Source organism: Juglans regia, chromosome 12, assembly GCF_001411555.2.
Source record: "Juglans regia cultivar Chandler chromosome 12, Walnut 2.0, whole genome shotgun sequence".
Classification (NCBI taxonomy): Eukaryota; Viridiplantae; Streptophyta; class Magnoliopsida; order Fagales; family Juglandaceae; genus Juglans; species Juglans regia.
The window spans coordinates 24664143-24682429 of NC_049912.1; the positions used below are offsets into that span (position 1 = coordinate 24664143).

Genomic DNA, 18287 nt, shown 5'->3' on the forward strand with positions numbered 1-18287 from the left:
ACATTATTTCTACAAAGCATGAAGATCTAAGAAATATATAAATTGTATTTGTAAATAAAAAAATAAAAAAAAAGTAAAAAATATAATATTATATTATTATTTTAACTTTATAATGACTAGTCCAATGTGGACTCACCTAGTCAAAAATTGATATTATAGCCAAAAGTTAAAATTCTAGCTAAACTTTAGACTTAGTAATGACTAAACCATTGCTAATGCTCTTAGAAGGCTGAAGATGATCGAAGGCAACATGGCAAGAAGTGAAACAAAGCCAAAATATGCAACCACCCCCACCCTAAACACTTAAATCAATTCAAAACCAAATGATTAGTCCGAAGGAAGGACAAGGAAGAACATAAACCCTAATGCTTAGGAAGTGTTTTCAAAGTTTAAACACATCGTCCATTTGCATTAAAAGTTTGGTATAGAGCTAATTTTTGAGGATGTATCTTTTGTCACCCACTGTTATTTCTTTTTTGGGGGAATTACAAATTAAAAACACAGGTTATTATATATATTTTTATTTTGCAACTCAATGTAACGTAACAATTGAAAGAAGGATAGGAAAATAACTTCCCATTTTCAAATAATACAATATCCCATTTATCACCAGCTTCTTGTACTAGGTCTAGGTTTATAACACTGAAACTATATATTAATATTAGTTTCAATTTACAACTTAAACGATCGATATTTTCAATTTACACTCAGTTCAATCTATACTTGGTCAGTGGCTAACGTGGCAGTATCCTATTGGATAATGTAAAGCTAGCGTTTGTAACAAGTTCTGTTCAAATTGGAACTCATTAGAATATAGAAAATGCTAATGCTAAACCACCGAAAGGAGTGTACTGACGTGTTTCTTTTTTTAATATATTAAAAAATTATAGTGTTACGGTTATTGATGCATCCGTGATCCGATCGATAATGCATCTTTTGTCGTTCAAAGGTAAATAATATTTATAGATTTGAGTGTGTAAATATTATGTAATTATTTTTAAAAAATTAATAATAAATATAAAATTTATATGAAAATAAGTTAATTTTTTAATAATAAATTCTCCTCTTTTGTACTATGTTCAAAACCTGTTTTGTAATTAACTAAGATATAATAAAAATTCTTTACTTTCTTCAGTAAAGAACTTCACCTTCACCCCGTATTAACCTAATAACCCAATCCTGCTTTGCTGCTAATTATCAAGGGTAATGGAGGAGAAGGCACAGATCGAAATCCCAAGAGTGACACTGGGCAGTCAAGGATTAGAGGTGCGCTTGCTTCTTTTCTTTTTCTTTCTTCCTTCTTTTCCTACCACCCAAACACATTCGTTCATTGCAGTTGACTTATTTCGAATTCCTTTTTTTTAAAAAAAAAAAAAAACAAAACATGATACCTAGCTGACAGTACTGAATCTACTGATCATCTCAAAATCCAACTTCATTTTTCTGAAAATCTTTAACTAAATAATTGATTATGCAGTTCGTATTTGGGAAAGAAAAGGGTTACATACACCAAAATAAACTGGAACATTTTCTCATAAAAACTCATAATTCCCAACCGTCAGTTTCAGAGCCAATACCGAAGTTCTAGAAATTCCGTGTCAATGAAGTAGACAAATTCCATGTTGTAGACGGAAGAAGTGACCATTGTTTTTATCCTCGTGGGATAATTTTCTGCTAAGCAGGTTTCTAGATTAGGCTTCGGGTGCGTTGGATTATCAGGACTATACAACGCTCCTCTTTCTCAAGAAGCTGGATGTGCAGTTATTAAGGAAACATTCGACAGGGGTATCACCTTCTTTGATACATCAGATCTCTATGGGCATGATCATGACAATGAAATGATGGTTGGCAAGGTACTTTCTGTTCAATGTTCTCTTTGAAGTTTGAACCTAGCTAACTTGTGTTTAAAGAAAAAAAGTGAAAAAGATCATTCTGCGTTGGCATTAGTGTTGAAGTCCATGCCCTGAGCAGTCATTGTTGACTGCTCAGCGCTTAACCCTCAACCCCCAGCGCCCAACCACCTAATGAATGCAACAATAAATGCGTTCATACGTGAAGTAATGCGCCTATAAATTGAAGCTTCAGACGAGAGCATCAAACACACACAAAGAGAAAAGAAAAGAGAGAGAGCCGAGAGAGCTCTGAGAAAAAAGAAGAGAGTTGAGTTGAGTGGAGTGTGATACTCCTCCTCTGTAATATTTTCTTGTGTTCCACTATTTATTAGTGAAGCTCTTTTCTGTGGATGTAGGCAGTTGCCGAACCACATTAAATTTTTGGTGTCACTGAGTGCATGAGTGTACTCTTTTATTACCGTTTTTATCCCTTCCGCTGTGTTGATTTCCCCAACAAGTGGTATCAGAGAGTTTGTTGGAATAAGTTTTTTACAGAAAACTCGGTTTTAGTGTGTAGCTCAGTTTTCAAATTTGAGCATACCACTGTGTTCGTCTCATCCAGACAAGAAAAGCGGTAGAAACCAGAGGCCAAACGGAGGCCGCACGCTCCCTCACGCGCCGTCTAAAGATCGGAGAGTGAGACCCACTCTCGACCGCGCCACACGCGCCAAGGAGAGTACCTAGCGCGTGAGTCCCACGCTCAGCCACGCGCTCCAGAGAAGCCATTGCGCGTGAAGTTCACGCGCCTGACGTGCCCCTGACTCAATAAAGCGCGTGAGTTACACGCGCCTACGAGTTCCACGCGCAGCAGAGGAGTTTCAGCGCGTGAGTTACACGCGCCTACGCGTTTTGTTCGCGCCACGCACTGCACGCACGTCAGAGTTCCTGTTTTGGTTCTTTTGCTCATTCCTTGTGCTATCTGAGTCCGATTTTGACGAAACAAGACTCGTTTCCAACAAAATCAGACGTTCCGGACACAACGGTGCTGTCCGTTTTGTGATATTCCACCTCAAAGATCCTGTACTTGTATTTTGTATTTAGAACAGTCTAAATCCATGGAGGATTCAGCATCAGGCGCCATGATAAAGCTGACTGCCTCAAACTACAGTCTTTGGAGATCTCGAATGGAGGATCTCTTGAACTGTAAAGATCTGTTTGACCCTTTGGAAGATGAAGGGAAGAAGCCAGATGAAGTTACGGATCAAGTGTGGAAAAAGATGCACAAGAAGACTATTGGTCAGATCAGGCAATGGATTGACCATAGTATTTTTCACCACGTGGCCCAGGAGACGGATGCATATAACCTCTGGAAAAAGTTAGAGGATATGTATCAGGCTAAAACTGCTCGAAACAATGCCCTCTTAATGAGACGGCTTGTTAACTTGAAGTTGAAAAGCGATACCTCTGTTGCCGAGCATACTAACGAGTTTCAAAACCTAGTTAACCAGCTCGGGTCCGTCAACCTGAATCTTGGCGATGAAGAACAAGCTCTGCTACTTCTCAGTTCATTACCAGACAGTTGGGAGACGCTGGTGGTCTCCCTAAGTAACTCTACTCCAGATGGCAAACTTACCATGATGATGGTTAAGGATGCTCTATTTAATGAGGAGGCCAGACGAAAAAAGACAAGCATGAATCAAACTCATGCCCTTGTCACATAGAGTAGAGAAAGGCCTCAAGGTAATGATAGAGGGAGAAGTGGAGGCAGAAACAGAGGGAAGTCTCAACCACGTGGAAGGTCCAGCAGTAGCAGGAACCAGCAGACGGGTAACATGAAATGTTACCACTATGGCAAAGAAGGCCACATGAGGAAACACTGCCGCAAGTTTTTAAGGGAGCAAGGTCAAAGCAGTAAGCTGAAGAAAGAAGATGGTGAAACCCTTGTCACTCTTTCGGGAGATGTGGCAATACTCTCCACCAGTGACGAGACATGTCTGCACGTTGCAAGCCATGATGTTGAGTGGGTGGTAGACACAACAGCATCATACCACGCCACTTCCCACAGTGAATTTTTCACTACGTACAAAGCAGGAGACTTTGGTACGGTAAGGATGGGGAATGCCAGTTCCTCGAAGATCGTGGGTGTTGGCAAAGTGCAGATAAAAACCAACGGTGGTTACACCATGGTGTTGAAAGATGTTCGATACATTCCTGACCTTCGGCTCAACCTGATTTCTGGGACAGCCCTTGATCGACAGGGCTATGACAGCTACTTCAGCAAAGGCACTTGGAAGCTGTCACAAGGTGCCATGGTTGTCGCCCGAGGACATATTTGCGGTACGTTGTACAAGACCCATGTGAAGATCAGTTCTGATAGCCTCAATGCAGTGGAAGACGAGGCATCACCGAATCTGTGGCACAAGAGACTCGGACACATGGGTGAAAAAGGGTTAGATACGCTTGCAAAGAAGGCACTTATCAAAGTTGCCAAAGGAACAGCGTTAAACCCTTGTGAGTACTGTTTGTTTGGCAAACAATGCAGAGTCTCATTTAAATCCTCTACGAAGAGAAGATCAGAGTTGTTGAGTCTGGTACACTCTGATGTATGTGGTCCCATGGAAGAAGAGTCATTGGGAGGTAACAGATATTTCGTGACATTCATTGATGATGCTTCACGAAAAGTTTGGGTATGTTTTGAAGTCAAAGGATCAGGTCTTCGAGCACTTCAAGAATTTCCACACCCTAGTGGAAAGAGAGACGGGAAAGAAGTTGAAGTGCCTGCGAACGGACAATGGAGGAGAATATGTCTCCAAAAGGTTCGCTGCATACTGCGCTGATCGCGGTATTCGACATGAGAAGACGGTCCCATATACCCCTCAGCACAATGGTGTAGCCGAAAGAATGAACCGGACCATCATTGAAAGAACAAGATGCATGCTCAGTATGGCCAAGTTACCAAAGTCATTCTGGGGTGAAGCTGTTCTAGCTGCCTGTTACCTGATCAACAGATCACCTTCTGCACCACTGGAATTTGAAATTCCTGAGAAGGTTTGGTCTGGAAAAGATGTCTCTTACTCTCACCTGAGAGTGTTTGGGTGCAAAGCCTTTGCACACGTATCCAAGGAGCTGAGACAGAAGCTCGATGTCAAGTCAACTCCATGTATCTTTGTTGGATATGGAGATGAAGAATTCGGATACAAGTTATGGGATCCAGTGACAAAGAGAATTGTCAGAAGTAGGGACGTTGTGTTCCATGAAAACCAGAACATAGGAACTGAAGCTTCATCAAGAGAGCTTAGTTCCGATACTACAAATCCTGCACCATTACAGTCCGCCACAGATAATGAGGAAATGCAGGATCGAGATCCAGAAGCAGAAGAAGAAGCTCAGGGTGTCGAGCAGGGGGAGCAAGAATCCTCTCCACCAGCAGCTGGTGTACCACCACAAGGGTTAGATGGTGACGAACCTCCTTTGGTTGATGAACCAAGAAGATCGGCAAGAGGCCGCCTACTGATTCCGTCGAGGAAATATACGGAATCAGACTATATTCTGCTTAATGATGAGGGGGAGCCTGAGAGCTTCCAGGAAGTTCAAACTCATGCTGATAGAAGCCTATGGGTGCAGGCAATGCAAGAAGAGATGAGTTCTTTGCAGAAAAATCAGACCTATGAGTTGGTGAAACTTCCTGAAGGAAAGAAAGCCCTAAAGAACAAATGGGTGTTCAAGCTGAAGAAAGATGGCCAAGAAAAGCTGATAAAGCACAAGGCCAGATTGGTTGTCAAAGGATTCCAGCAGAAGAAGGGAATCGACTTTGACGAGATATTTTCTCCGGTGGTGAAAATGATGTCGATCCGAGTCATACTCGGATTGGTAGCCAGCTTGAATTTGGAACTCGAACAGATGGATGTGAAGACAGCCTTTCTCCATAGAGATTTGGAGGAGGAGATCTATATGGAGCAACCAGAAGGGTTTGCAGCTCCAGGGAAAGATCACTTAGTCTGCAGGCTGAAAAAGAGTCTCTATGGCCTCAAGCAAGCGCCGAGGCAATGGTACAAGAAGTTCGACTCATTCATGATGAGTCATGGTTACAAGAGACTTGTTGCAGATCAGTGTGTCTATGTTCGAAGGTTCCAGAATGACAAGTTTGTCATACTCCTTCTTTACGTTGATGATATGTTAATCGTTGGTGAGGATAGGTCCATGATTAACAAACTAAAGAAGAAACTATCCAAGTCCTTTGACATGAAGGACTTAGGCCCAGCACAGCAAATTTTGGGCATGAAGATTGTTCGTGATAGGAAAGTCAAAAGGGTGTGGCTATCACAACAAAAATATGTTGAACAGGTCATTAGACGTTTCAACATGGGAGATGCTAAGCCAGTCAAAACTCCACTTGCAAACCACTTCAAATTGAGCAAGAGCTCGTGTCCTTCTTCAAAGAAAGAGATTGAAGAAATGGAAGCAATCCCCTACTCTTCAGCAGTAGGAAGCCTGATGTATGCAATGGTTTGTACCAGACCAGATATTGCTCATACTGTAGGCATGGTGAGCAGATTCCTTTCAAATCCAGGAAAGGATCATTGGGAAGCAGTCAAGTGGATTCTTAGGTACCTGAAAGGTACATCGAATATATGCTTGTGTTTTGGGGGAGCTAAACCAGTTTTGGAAGGCTATACAGATTCAGATATGGCAGGAGATCTGGATAGCAGGAAATCTACTTCGGGATTTCTCTTCACCTTTGCAGGAGGAGCTGTCTCTTGGCAGTCCAAGTTGCAAAAGTGTGTTGCTTTATCCACAACAGAGGCAGAGTACATTGCCGCAGCGGAAGCTGGGAAAGAGATGCTGTGGATGAAGCTGGACTAGGAGTTAGTCAAGAGGACTACAAGGTACATTGTGATAGTCAAAGTGCTCTAGACTTGAGCAAGAATTCAATGTACCACTCCCGCACCAAGCATATTGACATCCGCTATCATTGGATACGCGAAGCGATGGAACAACAGCTGTTGAAACTTGTGAAGATCCATACGAAAGAGAATCCAGCGGACATGCTGACGAAGGTGGTTACAAGTGAGAAGCTTGAGCTATGCAGAGACATAGCTGGGATGGAGAACATATAGGTAAATGGGCATGGAGGGGGAGAATTGTTGAAGTCCATGCCCTGAGCAGTCATTGTTGACTGCTCAGCGCTTAACCCTCAACCCCCAGTGCCCAACCATCTAATGAATGCAACAATAAATGCGTTCATACGTGAAGTAATGCGCCTATAAATTGAAGTTTCAGACGAGAGCATCAAACACACCCAAAGAGAAAAGAAAAGAGAGAGAGCCGAGAGAGCTCTGAGAGAAAAGAAGAGAGTTGAGTTGAGTGGAGTGTGATCCTCCTCCTCTGTAATATTTTCTTGTGTTCCACTATTTATTAGTGAAGCTCTTTTCTGTGGATGTAGGCAGTTGCCGAACCACGTTAAATTTTTGGTGTCACTGAGTGCATGAGTGTACTCTTTTATTACCGCTTTTATCCCTTCCGCTGTGTTGATTTCCCCAACAATTAGATCATTGTGCTGATGTTAGGGGTGTAACCAGTTCATTCGGTTTAATTTTGGACAAATTTTAAAATTGAACTGATATACACCAAGTTTTGAAAATTTAAAAATCGACATGGTCCAATTCATCACCAAAATCGAAATTTTTTATTTTTTCAGTTTCGGTCCGATCCGATCCGATTTTTTCAATTTACTTTTTACATGTATGACACTACATAAAATGTATTTAGCAAAAAGAATATATATTATAATTTATTGTGCCAAAAATATATTTATCCTTGATATATATCAAAAGTAACTTAATTAGTAACTTAATATTATTGTTCATGTTTAAAATTAAAATTTTATATTATACTAAAAGTTATAAAATTAATTTTATATTATATGAAATGTTATATTAATTTTATGTTATAAGATTAATAGATGTGAATCATAAAATTAAAATTGCATGTATATTAATTAGCAATTTAGCATATATTGTATATAATATAATATAAAAATTTAAAATATATATGTACCGAACCAATTTCGATTTTATGTACCGTTGACTGGATGGAAATAGAGCTGGAAGCTGAATCACTAACAATTAGAAATTAAAATCATACTCATTATTGTTTTGTTTTCTCAGGCATTGAAACAGCTTCCTCGAGAAAAAATTCAACTGGCTACAAAATTTGGGTTGGTCAAGTTAGAGGGGGGTCGCTATGGTCAACAAGGGGTAAGGGGAAGCCCAGAATACGCTCGAAAATGCTGTGAAGCTAGTCTTAAGCGACTTGAGGTCGACTATATTGATCTTTACTATCCGCATCGCATCGATGTTACAGTGCCAATCGAGGATACTGTAAGTTTGTCCCCTTTTTTTTTTTCCCCACTTCCTATGGATTATTTAAATCTACAAGGCTGGATTCAATGTTCTTGTTGAATTTTTTGTTTGGAATTAACTTAATCTGTAAGGAAGATGGGGGAGCTTAAGAAGCTGGTTGAAGAAGGAAAGATCAAATATATTGGATTATCAGAAGCTAGTGTTGACACAATAAGGAGAGCTCATGCGGTTCATCCCATCACTGCAGTACAAATGGAGTATTCCCTTTGGGCCCGAGACATCGAAGATGAGATTGTCCCAGTTTGCCGGTTTGTTACTATCTCCGCCCAGTGTTTTTAAGTTCATATATATATATATATATATATATATATATATATATATATAATCCAGGAGAATTAGCTCAATAAATCTACCGTATTACAGAATCTGCACTAAAGAAAACCACGATGTTCGTTATTGCATAAGTTTCTGTTGCTCATTTCACGTACCTGTTTACGTACAGGGAGCTTGGTATTGGAATAGTTGCATACAGCCCTCTTGGTCGTGGTTTCTTTGCTGGAAAGGCAGTTCTTGAGCCCTTGCCCCCGGAGAGTGTATTGGTATGTCAATGTGAATGAAAATGGAAATTAAATAGGCCATCATATTTAACTTTCTGCAGTTTTGGAATCCTCCAATGGTGGATACTTATACTGCAAACAAATTATACTATATACAAGTCACTGTATAAAACGCACCACAAGGTTGGTTGTCTCAATAAAAAAGCTTACAGATAGATTTTTTCTATTCTTAAACATTTGCCTTTATGGTCATGGAATCAATGTGTCATTTATGCACATATATACATTCATCATATGGTAACTTTTTTTTTTTTTTTTTTATGAGTAATGCTAGGGATAAGTCCTAAATGCACAAGCCTTACGCAAGTTTTTCACACTTTCATAATAAGTTTCATTTTTTTTTTTTATAAAAGATATGCGCGAGGCTTATACTTTTAGAATTTGTATATATCAATTTTTTTTTTTTCATTTTATTGATAGACAAACTTAGGCAAGCACTGTAGATCTACAAATTGCATTGCACCCGGGCTTTCTAACCCCTCCAAAGGCAGAATAATTCCCTAGAGCAAATCAAACCTTTTATAGCAGCAATGTGTTATTTTAAAAGTCATATTCATTTCATGTCACAGTCTATGTTTCCAAGGTTCAGCGGGGAAAATTTTGAGAAGAACAAAAATCTTTATAAGAAACTTGCCAGTCTGGCTGAAAAGCATGCCTGCACTACTCCTCAACTAGCTTTGGCATGGCTTCTCCATCAGGGTGGAGACATTGTCCCAATCCCTGGTAATAATCAAACTCTTTTATAATTTCCATCTTTCTCGTAAATATATGATTGCTATCATTTTAGTTTGTGCTTGTTGGGCTAACGTCTTGGTAGAAGATTTTTTCTTGCAATATGTCTGGTTTGACGTATTTTCTTGTTGATATTGTTAAGGTACAACTAAAGTTAGGAACCTTGATAACAACATTGGTTCCTTGGCTATAAAGCTCTCTGAAGATGATCTGAAAGAAATTTGCGATGCCGTGCCCATAGATGAAGTTGTCGGTGCTCGACAAATTGCTGCTCTTTCTCACTTGGCTTGGAATTTTGCCAATACCCCATCAAGGTAATCGCACAGTACCATAGAAGTAATCCAAGGGTGACCCTTATAAGGCTGTGTTTTGTTTTCAAACTCAATTGCGCTTAACTAAGTTTAGTCTAATTTTAAATTGAATCTAACATTTAAACATTTAACAATTATTAAACTCATTTCAATTCAAAATTTTTTTATACGTGAGACTTATAGTCTTTTTCAACTTAAAATATCTTTATACGTGAGACCTAAAATTTTTTTTAAGTTTTCATAAAAAGTATTAAATTTATCTTAATATTTAAATAAATTTTAAATTCAGTTTAGATAGTTCCACATAATTTTTTTTACTATTTAATTTATTATTATTTATAAAAAATTTAATTTAATTGAACTCAATTCAATATTAAATAAAATTGTTACCATTTTTAATTTCTTTAATTATGTTTTCTCCATGTAATTTGTTTGTACAGGAACAATTAATGCAGAAAAGGATATACATGTCGTGTATCCCAACGAGTGAAAAAGGAACCACGCATCAAGCCGTACCTAATTCTGACAGTGCAGGACAGATATTACATGCCTAGAAAATATTACGTGTGAACGTTGTGTTGAATCTAAAATTAAACTAGTTATGAGATGGCTTATGGTTCACGTATCTAAAATTAAACTGAGTACAATCTTAATTTTGTGAGTGAGTGAGTGATAGTCGGTGAGACTAGTTATGAGATGGCTTATGGTTCACGTATGTGCCAAGCAAGAATTGATATTTAAGCTGCGTTTGGATACTGAATTGAGTTGAGTTGAATTGAGTTGAGATGATAAAATATTATTTTTTAATATTATTATTATTTTGAGATTTGAAAAAATTAAATTTTTTATTATATTTTATATTAAAATTTAAAAAATTATAATGATAAGTTGAGATGAGTTTGAATCTCTAAATGTACCATAAAGAATTGCGAGAACGACTTCAAGATAGTGTGGGATGTTGACATTGTAGAAACTGGTTTGTAAGAGAAGTTTATAGATTTTAGACCTCGTCTGGATATGCAGTTCTTTAAATAAGATGAGATGAAATATTTTAAATGGTAGTAAGATTTTTGAGTTTAGATGATATGAGTTAATTTGTAAAAAAATGTATGTTTAGATAGTAAGATGAGAGATGAGATAATTTTTATATTTTAGGATTTGATAAAGGGGTGGGGCCCCTAATAATTAAAAATGATTTTATAATTATTGAATAATAATTATAAATATATTAATAGAAAGTAATATTTATTATTAATTAAAAAATCTATAAACAAAACCGTACACTAGAAGATAGTACATTTAGCTTTAAAAAGTAATAATTATTTATTATTAAAAAATCTATAAACAAATACCATATAGAAGACAGATTGGAAGACGGGACGAGATGGGAAGGAAAAATAAAAAATACTGAAGAAGGCAGTGGTTGTTGAAAACTGTTGATGGTCGTTGAAAACGTACAAATGAAATAAAATTCTGCTTGTGACCGTTTGGATAACAAGATCAAATAAGCCGTACAGTTCAGGTGAAATAAAAGGCATTCAAACCAGGAAGGAAATCATTTTGAGATAAATTGAGATGATTTATGTATAATAATTAAAAATTATTAGTTAAAATTGAATAAAATTAGTTAAAAATTATTAGTTAAAATCGAAGGTGATGTGAGATAATTTCATCTCACTTCAGAATCTTGAATATCCCCACCACACCCTTTGTGGCAATAACTTGAACTACAATCTTTTTGAGTTGGTGGGGGAGGACTACACTTTTGCAAGCGGAGTCCTCAATATCTTGAAGCTGTGCAGTAGGTAATGTGCAAAGATTTACACTCTCCTTTTCCATTATAGCATCTTGATCTTGCAACTTAGCAGTGATATCTTAGGATGGAGGGGACGCCCCATATCCAAATTCCCAGAGTGGGACTTGGCAGCCAGGGACTGGAGGTAAGCTTCTTCTTTCCAACCTTTTCGGATTAAGTCAATCTCCAATTGCAGATCATGGTTATACCCAGTTTGGCTCAACTGTAAATGTGGAATTGTATTAATCAATACCTTTCTCAACAAATCACACCCTGATGATCATCGTAGCCAAAAATAATGCCGTCTAGGTTCATTCAAGATTGTTTTTCCCCTCCTTTTTTGGGTCTAATCGGTGATTTCACAATGCATCTTTGGTTGAATTGCAGCACGCACATACTATGTAACCAAAAAGTCCTAAGACAGAAAAATAGTCTCATCGTTCACCTGCTGGGTGTTCTAAACAGGGTTATATTGACGATCTTCAGTTTCTTAATTACGATCCATGAGATCTGCTACAGAAACCCAGAGTTTGGCAGTTGGGACTGGTTTTAAGCACAAGAAATCGTGTCGTTTTTTTTTTCTGCCATCTTCCTATCCTTCAGGTGCTTCACTTTAATCAAGGTCATTCTTTAATGGGTTATCTGAAAGATAGAAAGGCCAAGCATCTAATTCTTGAATCAAATTTTGTATAGAAAAGCCCAAGGATACAAATGACTGAATGAGTCTGTTTTGTTCAACTAATCACCTGAGAAATAATGAAAAAAATTCCAACTTTTTCTTTCCTTTTTTTTTTGCACCTTTTTCAAAACTGCTTGTCCAATCAAGTCTTTGAGATCAATATTGGTCCGGTATTTGGTGAAACCTTGGATACTCTGCATGGAGACTCTCTGGATTGGTAACTTCCTAAACTTAGTTTCACTTGCATGAAATTCTTTTCGTGGAATCAATTTTCTGGCTACAGGTTTCTAGATTGGGCTTTGGATGCGGGGGACTCTCTGGAATATTGAATGCTCCTCTGTCGCATGAAGCTGGATGCTCCGTTCTGAAGGAAGCTTTTTATAAGGGTATAACCTTCTTTGATACAGCAAATGCTTATGGACGGAATCATGATAACGAAATCATGATTGGCAAGGTATGTAATTGCCCTATACTCATATTGAAACTAAAAAAGATGTGACTTGCCTCCTGCCAAGTAGAAACATATATATTCTATGAATGTTGGACATATTAAATTGAGTGAATTATCTTGTATTTCTAGGCATTGAAACAACTTCCTCGAGAAAGAATTCAACTAGCTACAAAATTCGGATTTTCAATTTCAGAGGAAGGTCAAATGAGTGTCAAGTGTACCCCTGAATATGCACGGGAATGCTGTGAAGCTAGTCTCAAGTATCTTGATGTGGACTATATCGATCTCTACTATCAGCATCGTGTGGACACCTCAGTGCCAATAGAGAATACTGTGAGTCTTGATTCTTGAGCAATATTTTTTCTTTCCAAATTATTCAAACTCAGGAACTTTGATATTTTTCGATGTGATATAGTTCTTCACTGTAACTTGATTTTTCTTGCTACGCAATGGTAGATGGAGGAGCTCAAGAAGCTGGTGGAGGAAGGAAAGATAAAATACATTGGGTTATCAGAAGCCAGTGCAGACACAATTAGAAGAGCTCATGCAGTTCATCCCATCACTGCGCTACAGATGGAGTATTCGTTGTGGACTCGTGACATCGAAGACGAGATAATTCCACTTTGCAGGTTTATTTGATGTTTGTATTTCAAAGCCAGTCATTGTACTAACGACATGGGTGACAGTTATGTCTTTGTGGTATTTGAATTGACCATGAATCAAACATTTTGTGAACAATATTATTAGAGAGAGCATAAAGAAAATTTTCACAGCATTAAATAATTTTTTTAAATCTCACAGAGAACTTGGTATTGGGATAGTGGCATATAGCCCTCTTGGTCACGGGTTCTTCGGTGGAAAAGGAGTCATCGAAAGCTTTCCTAATGACAGTTTCCTGGTGAGTACTTGACTAGTAGCTATTTAACATTTCATGTTTTTCATACACCAACATGGCAACACATACATTTTTTTTTATTGGTACCAGGTTTAAGGAAACAGTGTCCCAAGACTCCCAACTAAGTTTGTCTGGACCATCACATACACCAACACATACATGATTCTTACGTTTGTCTTACATCAGTGATTTTTTCACTAGATATGTTCTGTTATGCTAGTGAGATAAGGAGATCGAACAAAGTGAATAAATCTCATCCGTGCTTTTTTTTAACTGGACACATCTGGTAAAAAAAAATCATTGAATAGAAGCCGAACTCATGATTCTTGCTATGAATTGGATTTCAAGGCCTATCCAACCCAGATATAGAGCAAGTAATTTCATGTCCTAACAGTGCACAATACCACTAACTAAAATCATATGGTATTACAACAAGAATTGGTATGCACGCTCATTTTGATTTTCTTGGCATAGGCTGTGCATCCAAGATTCATGGGGGAGAACTTAGAGAAGAACAAACTTCTATATGCCCGACTTTCCGGCCTGGCTGCAAAGCATGCCTGCACTCCGCCTCAGCTAGCTCTGGCTTGGCTTCTCCATCAGGGAGATGATATAATCCCAATCCCTGGTACATTACTCTCTTAATTGAAATGATCTATTGGTATCATAGGTAATTGAGTTATTTATGTACATAGGGCTAATTGTTCAGTCTAATAGATGATCAATAGCTATTCTTTCTTCCATGAAAAATGCAAGATGTGAAAGAAATTGATTCAGTTTAATAGATAATCAATTGCTATTCTTTCTTCCATGAAAAACTAGATGAAATTATGCTAGAGCATGATGTGAAAGAAATTGATTTGGATGAGTTGCAGGGACGACTAAGGTTAAGAATCTCAATAGCAACATTGGTTCCTTAGCATTGAAGCTTACGCAAGAGGATTTGAAAGAAATTTCTGAAGCTGTGCCTGCCAATGAAGTTGGTGGAGAAAGAGATCCTGCCATGTTAGCTAAATTTGAATGGAAGAATGCAAATACCCCACCAAAGTAATTAATCGCAAACCTCTGAAATGGAACCTTTCTTCTCGATCTGCATTTTGTATTACCTGTGTTGTTTGTAATTTGGTAGAAACTTTGTAATAATCTTAAGCTACAATTAAGCTTTGGTCGGACCTTGGCCTTTCTTTCTTAATTTTGTGAGTGAGACTGTTATTAGATGGCTTATGGTTCACGCATGTGCCAAGATAGATATTTAATAAAGAATTGCGAGAACGACTTCAAGCTAGCGTGGAATGTTGACATTGTTCTAAAATTGGTTTGTAATAGAAGTTTATAGACTTTAAAGTTTTGTTCTTTTTCAATTCAACATATCAATTGTGTAGATGGTGGATCCTACGACCAGTTTGCAAATAGATTTCGTTTCTATTAAATAGTGCATGTCTCGCATGTTTCCTAGAAAAACATTAGGCGTTAAATTTGCCGAGACCGTTAAACAACGTACAATACGGCCGTTTGGACATAGAGATGAGATTCACAATTTTAAAAAAAAATTATAATTTTATTTTTAAATATCACTCAAATATAAACTTTTTTTCAATTTTAAATCTTTAACTTGTTTATCTAATTATTACATAATTATTATTTATACACAAAATCAATACAACTTTTACAACCTTCAAAACAAAACTAATATTAGAAAATTATATTTAAATAATATTTTAGTTTTATAATAATTTTATTTTAGCTTTTATCTATTCTTTTTTAAAGTCTAATAAAATATCTTAACTCAAACTGTTCCATTACTATTCATAAAATAGTAGTGTTATACGTACTTATAGTATTATGCACAATATTATACGCATTTTGTAAAAAATCTATTTTATAAATTTTTTCTTTTCTAAATATAAATTTTAAATTTTAAATTTCTTTTATCTTTAGCCTATCAATAGCTAACGCATTCTACACGTCGCACATATTATTATGTAAGTAAAAATTATAAATACAAATAATATTTTTCTAATCCTAAGAGACTCCACGTATCCAAATATGCACTTAAATTTCTTCACCATAGTGAGAACAATTAAGGTTTCTTTTGTTGGAGAAGCTAGTCCTATTTGGTTACACAAATTATTTCATCACATCTTATTTTATTAATTTTTTTAAATTCTTATATAAAATATAATAAATAATTTTATTTTTAAAAATTTTAAAATAAAATAATATTAAAAATAATATTTTAATAATATTTTATTTAATATTTAATTTTTATCTTATTTAATCTGTGTAATCAAACGAGTGCTTGCTTTCTTCCATTTCAAACATTAATTCGCCAGTAAAATTCAAAGAACATTATAGGTGATGACTTCAACCCAGTGAGATTCTTCTCGCATTCTTATGCCTTTTCTGGTTCATCCGTCGCTTCCTTCTACAGATAGGCAATAAATAAATGAAACCAAAAAAAAAAAAAAGGTTCTCAAATGTCCCCCACCAAGAACATCAGAGTTGATGGGGAGGATGAGACTTTTGCAAGCGGAGTCCTCAATATCTTGAAGCTGTGCAGTAGGTACTGCGGAATCATTTACACCCTCCTTTTCCATTATAGCATCTTAATCTTGCAACTTAGTAGTGGTATCTTTGGATGGAGGGCCCCATATCCGAATTTCCAGAGTGGGACTGGGCAGCCAGGGACTAGAGGTAAGCTTCTTTTCCAACCCTTTTAGCTTAAGTCAATCTCCAAATTGCAGATCATGGTTATACCCTGTCAGAACCCTTCCAGTAATACTTTAAATTATAATCAGATTCTAAGCAACACAAGAAGATGAAATGTAAATACTGTCATAAGAATGGAGATTAATTCGAGGTAATCCAGCCTCCACATGTTCAAGGTTCTACAAGAGGCTTTCCATAACTGTGTCTTCTATCCTCTAGAATTTATATCAATGTTGATGGAAATCTGGTGTAGCAAAACTGCTGCTTCTAGAATCTCTTCGAAACGACCGTGTTTCAAGCCCCCCATGCATCCTGTTTATTCCTTCTGTATGTTCCTGAAACGCTACGTTGCAACTTAAGTTCATACATCTCATCCCAAACGACACCGTCTCAGTCAGGTTCATAACGAATCCCCTCCCTTAAAGAACCTTGTCCTCAAGGTTCAGAGCATTAATACAACTTGAGGTTTCGTTCCTTCCCATTCAATAGCAACCCATTCAGCAATCTATTCCTTAGAACTCCTTTTGTAATAAGCAACTCTCTTATCAATTACAGTATTGGTGTTCCCAACATCATTGCAAACAACTCTTATCTTTGCCATGGCTTGTGAATTAACGTCCCTATTGTAGCAAGTCCTATCAACCATTGTCCCATACTCTGGATCATACATGGCATTGTAGTTGCACAAAAACTGTCTAGCAAACCCCAAAGCCAGCCTTAGGTACACAAACAAATGATTCCCAACAAGGCAAGAATTATACCCAAACTGCGACCAAAACCAATAGAATGAAGCCAATTCAATTGCATTCTGGAATAGAAAAAATGGATCAAGGGCAACAATAGTTTCAACTTCATAAACCAGAGAAGATCATCTCGAGACCTCAACTTTGATCCTGTGAAGAATCCAGTTATACCTGCATTCTCTAATGCCAAGGTTGCACTAACATGCTATAGCTTTGTGCCCACCAGAAGAACAAAAGCAGTAGGAATGATTGCTATCCAGAAATAAAGATCAGACCCGTTTACTTCAAACACCATTAAAGCCAATAGACCGAGTCCCATTCTAGCTACATAACCCACATTATTACCAACCTCATAAACTGTGCCATTAAAAATGTAATACTAGTCTCTCTAGTTGCCTCAATAAATTCTTGATCCTTCACAACTCGATTACCAACTTTGACTTTGTCATAGCTAAAGAAACCAAAAATTGCTCCACTACCATATTGGATTGCAGTCAATATCACATTTTTCTTGTAGGTACTCGAATCACTTGGTTTGTATTTAGCATGGAAATAACATGGCACCGAGAGATAGTACTTAGATGATGGTACCCATAGATTAGAGCTACCAGTGTCAACAATTACCAAGTAATTCTAAGGGAGAGTACTGATCCCAATCTCACCATAGTATTAAGCATCGAAGTAGTTCTTTAAAACAATAATGTTTATCTCCTCAGAGTCACCGAGATTATGCCCAATAGGTATGAGGCATGGAGGCATGCAACAGGAGTGACAACCTTGTCTCGACAATGTGCCTATGTCTACGTTCAACACTCCCATTTTGTTGATGGGATGTTTCCACATAATGCGATGGAATATTCCAACTTGTTATTTCCGCCATACTTTACCGGAAATAACAAGTTGGTCTTGAAGAAGCCATTTAATTATCTATTTGTGCCTTCCATAATAGATAATTACCGATGGTAAGCATGAGAGTGACAAAGTGTGTTGCAGCTGTAGTAATGGATGGATTTACAGTAGGGAGGGGAGACTTTTCAGGGGACGCCATTGTATTACCATAAAAGAACCAGTAGAGCACCAAGTGTTCAAGCAAAGGCCATAACGAAAATACTCAAGCGAGACCACTGCAATATTCCTCTGTTTTTCTCATCTTCACATTTG

At 37.2% G+C, this 18287-nt stretch overlaps 2 protein-coding genes across 3 annotated transcripts; both read left to right on the forward strand.

The window, feature by feature from the left end:
• The first annotated feature begins 1099 nt into the window (after positions 1 to 1099).
• On the forward strand, positions 1100 to 10569 carry LOC109005085 (perakine reductase-like). 2 transcript variants are annotated; one of them, XM_035683291.1, is made up of 8 exons: positions 1100 to 1266; positions 1683 to 1853; positions 8000 to 8212; positions 8330 to 8502; positions 8697 to 8793; positions 9381 to 9534; positions 9686 to 9857; positions 10295 to 10569. In XM_035683291.1, exons 1-8 carry the CDS (start codon positions 1207 to 1209, stop codon positions 10302 to 10304), a joined length of 1050 nt encoding a protein of 349 aa, XP_035539184.1. In that variant the 5' UTR covers positions 1100 to 1206; the 3' UTR covers positions 10305 to 10569. The 2 variants fall into 2 exon arrangements, with proteins under 2 accessions (XP_035539184.1, XP_035539185.1); XM_035683292.1 differs by lacking the exon at positions 1683 to 1853 and having other exon boundaries at positions 1137 to 1266.
• Positions 10570 to 11557: 988 nt separating this feature from the next.
• Positions 11558 to 14959, forward strand: LOC109005086 (perakine reductase-like). Its single transcript, XM_035683894.1, has 8 exons — positions 11558 to 11659; positions 11734 to 11794; positions 12612 to 12782; positions 12909 to 13112; positions 13236 to 13408; positions 13581 to 13677; positions 14149 to 14302; positions 14550 to 14959. The coding sequence occupies exons 2-8, from the start codon at positions 11735 to 11737 to the stop codon at positions 14723 to 14725; spliced, it is 1035 nt and encodes a 344-aa protein (XP_035539787.1). The 5' UTR covers positions 11558 to 11659; position 11734; the 3' UTR covers positions 14726 to 14959.
• The last annotated feature ends 3328 nt before the right edge of the window (positions 14960 to 18287 follow it).

Bases quoted from the DNA above. Each gene is read 5' to 3' on its own strand.
- LOC109005085 (XM_035683291.1), top strand. From the start codon at position 1,207: ATGGAGGAGAAGGCACAGATCGAAATCCCAAGAGTGACACTGGGCAGT. The intron at 1,854-7,999 runs GTACTTTCTGTT...TTGTTTTCTCAG, and splicing joins ATGAAATGATGGTTGGCAAG to GCATTGAAACAGCTTCCTCG. The intron at 8,503-8,696 runs GTTTGTTACTAT...GTTTACGTACAG, and splicing joins GAGATTGTCCCAGTTTGCCG to GGAGCTTGGTATTGGAATAG.
- LOC109005086 (XM_035683894.1), top strand. From the start codon at position 11,735: ATGGAGGGGACGCCCCATATCCAAATTCCCAGAGTGGGACTTGGCAGC. The intron at 13,113-13,235 runs GTGAGTCTTGAT...ACGCAATGGTAG, and splicing joins CAGTGCCAATAGAGAATACT to ATGGAGGAGCTCAAGAAGCT. The intron at 13,678-14,148 runs GTGAGTACTTGA...TTCTTGGCATAG, and splicing joins TTCCTAATGACAGTTTCCTG to GCTGTGCATCCAAGATTCAT.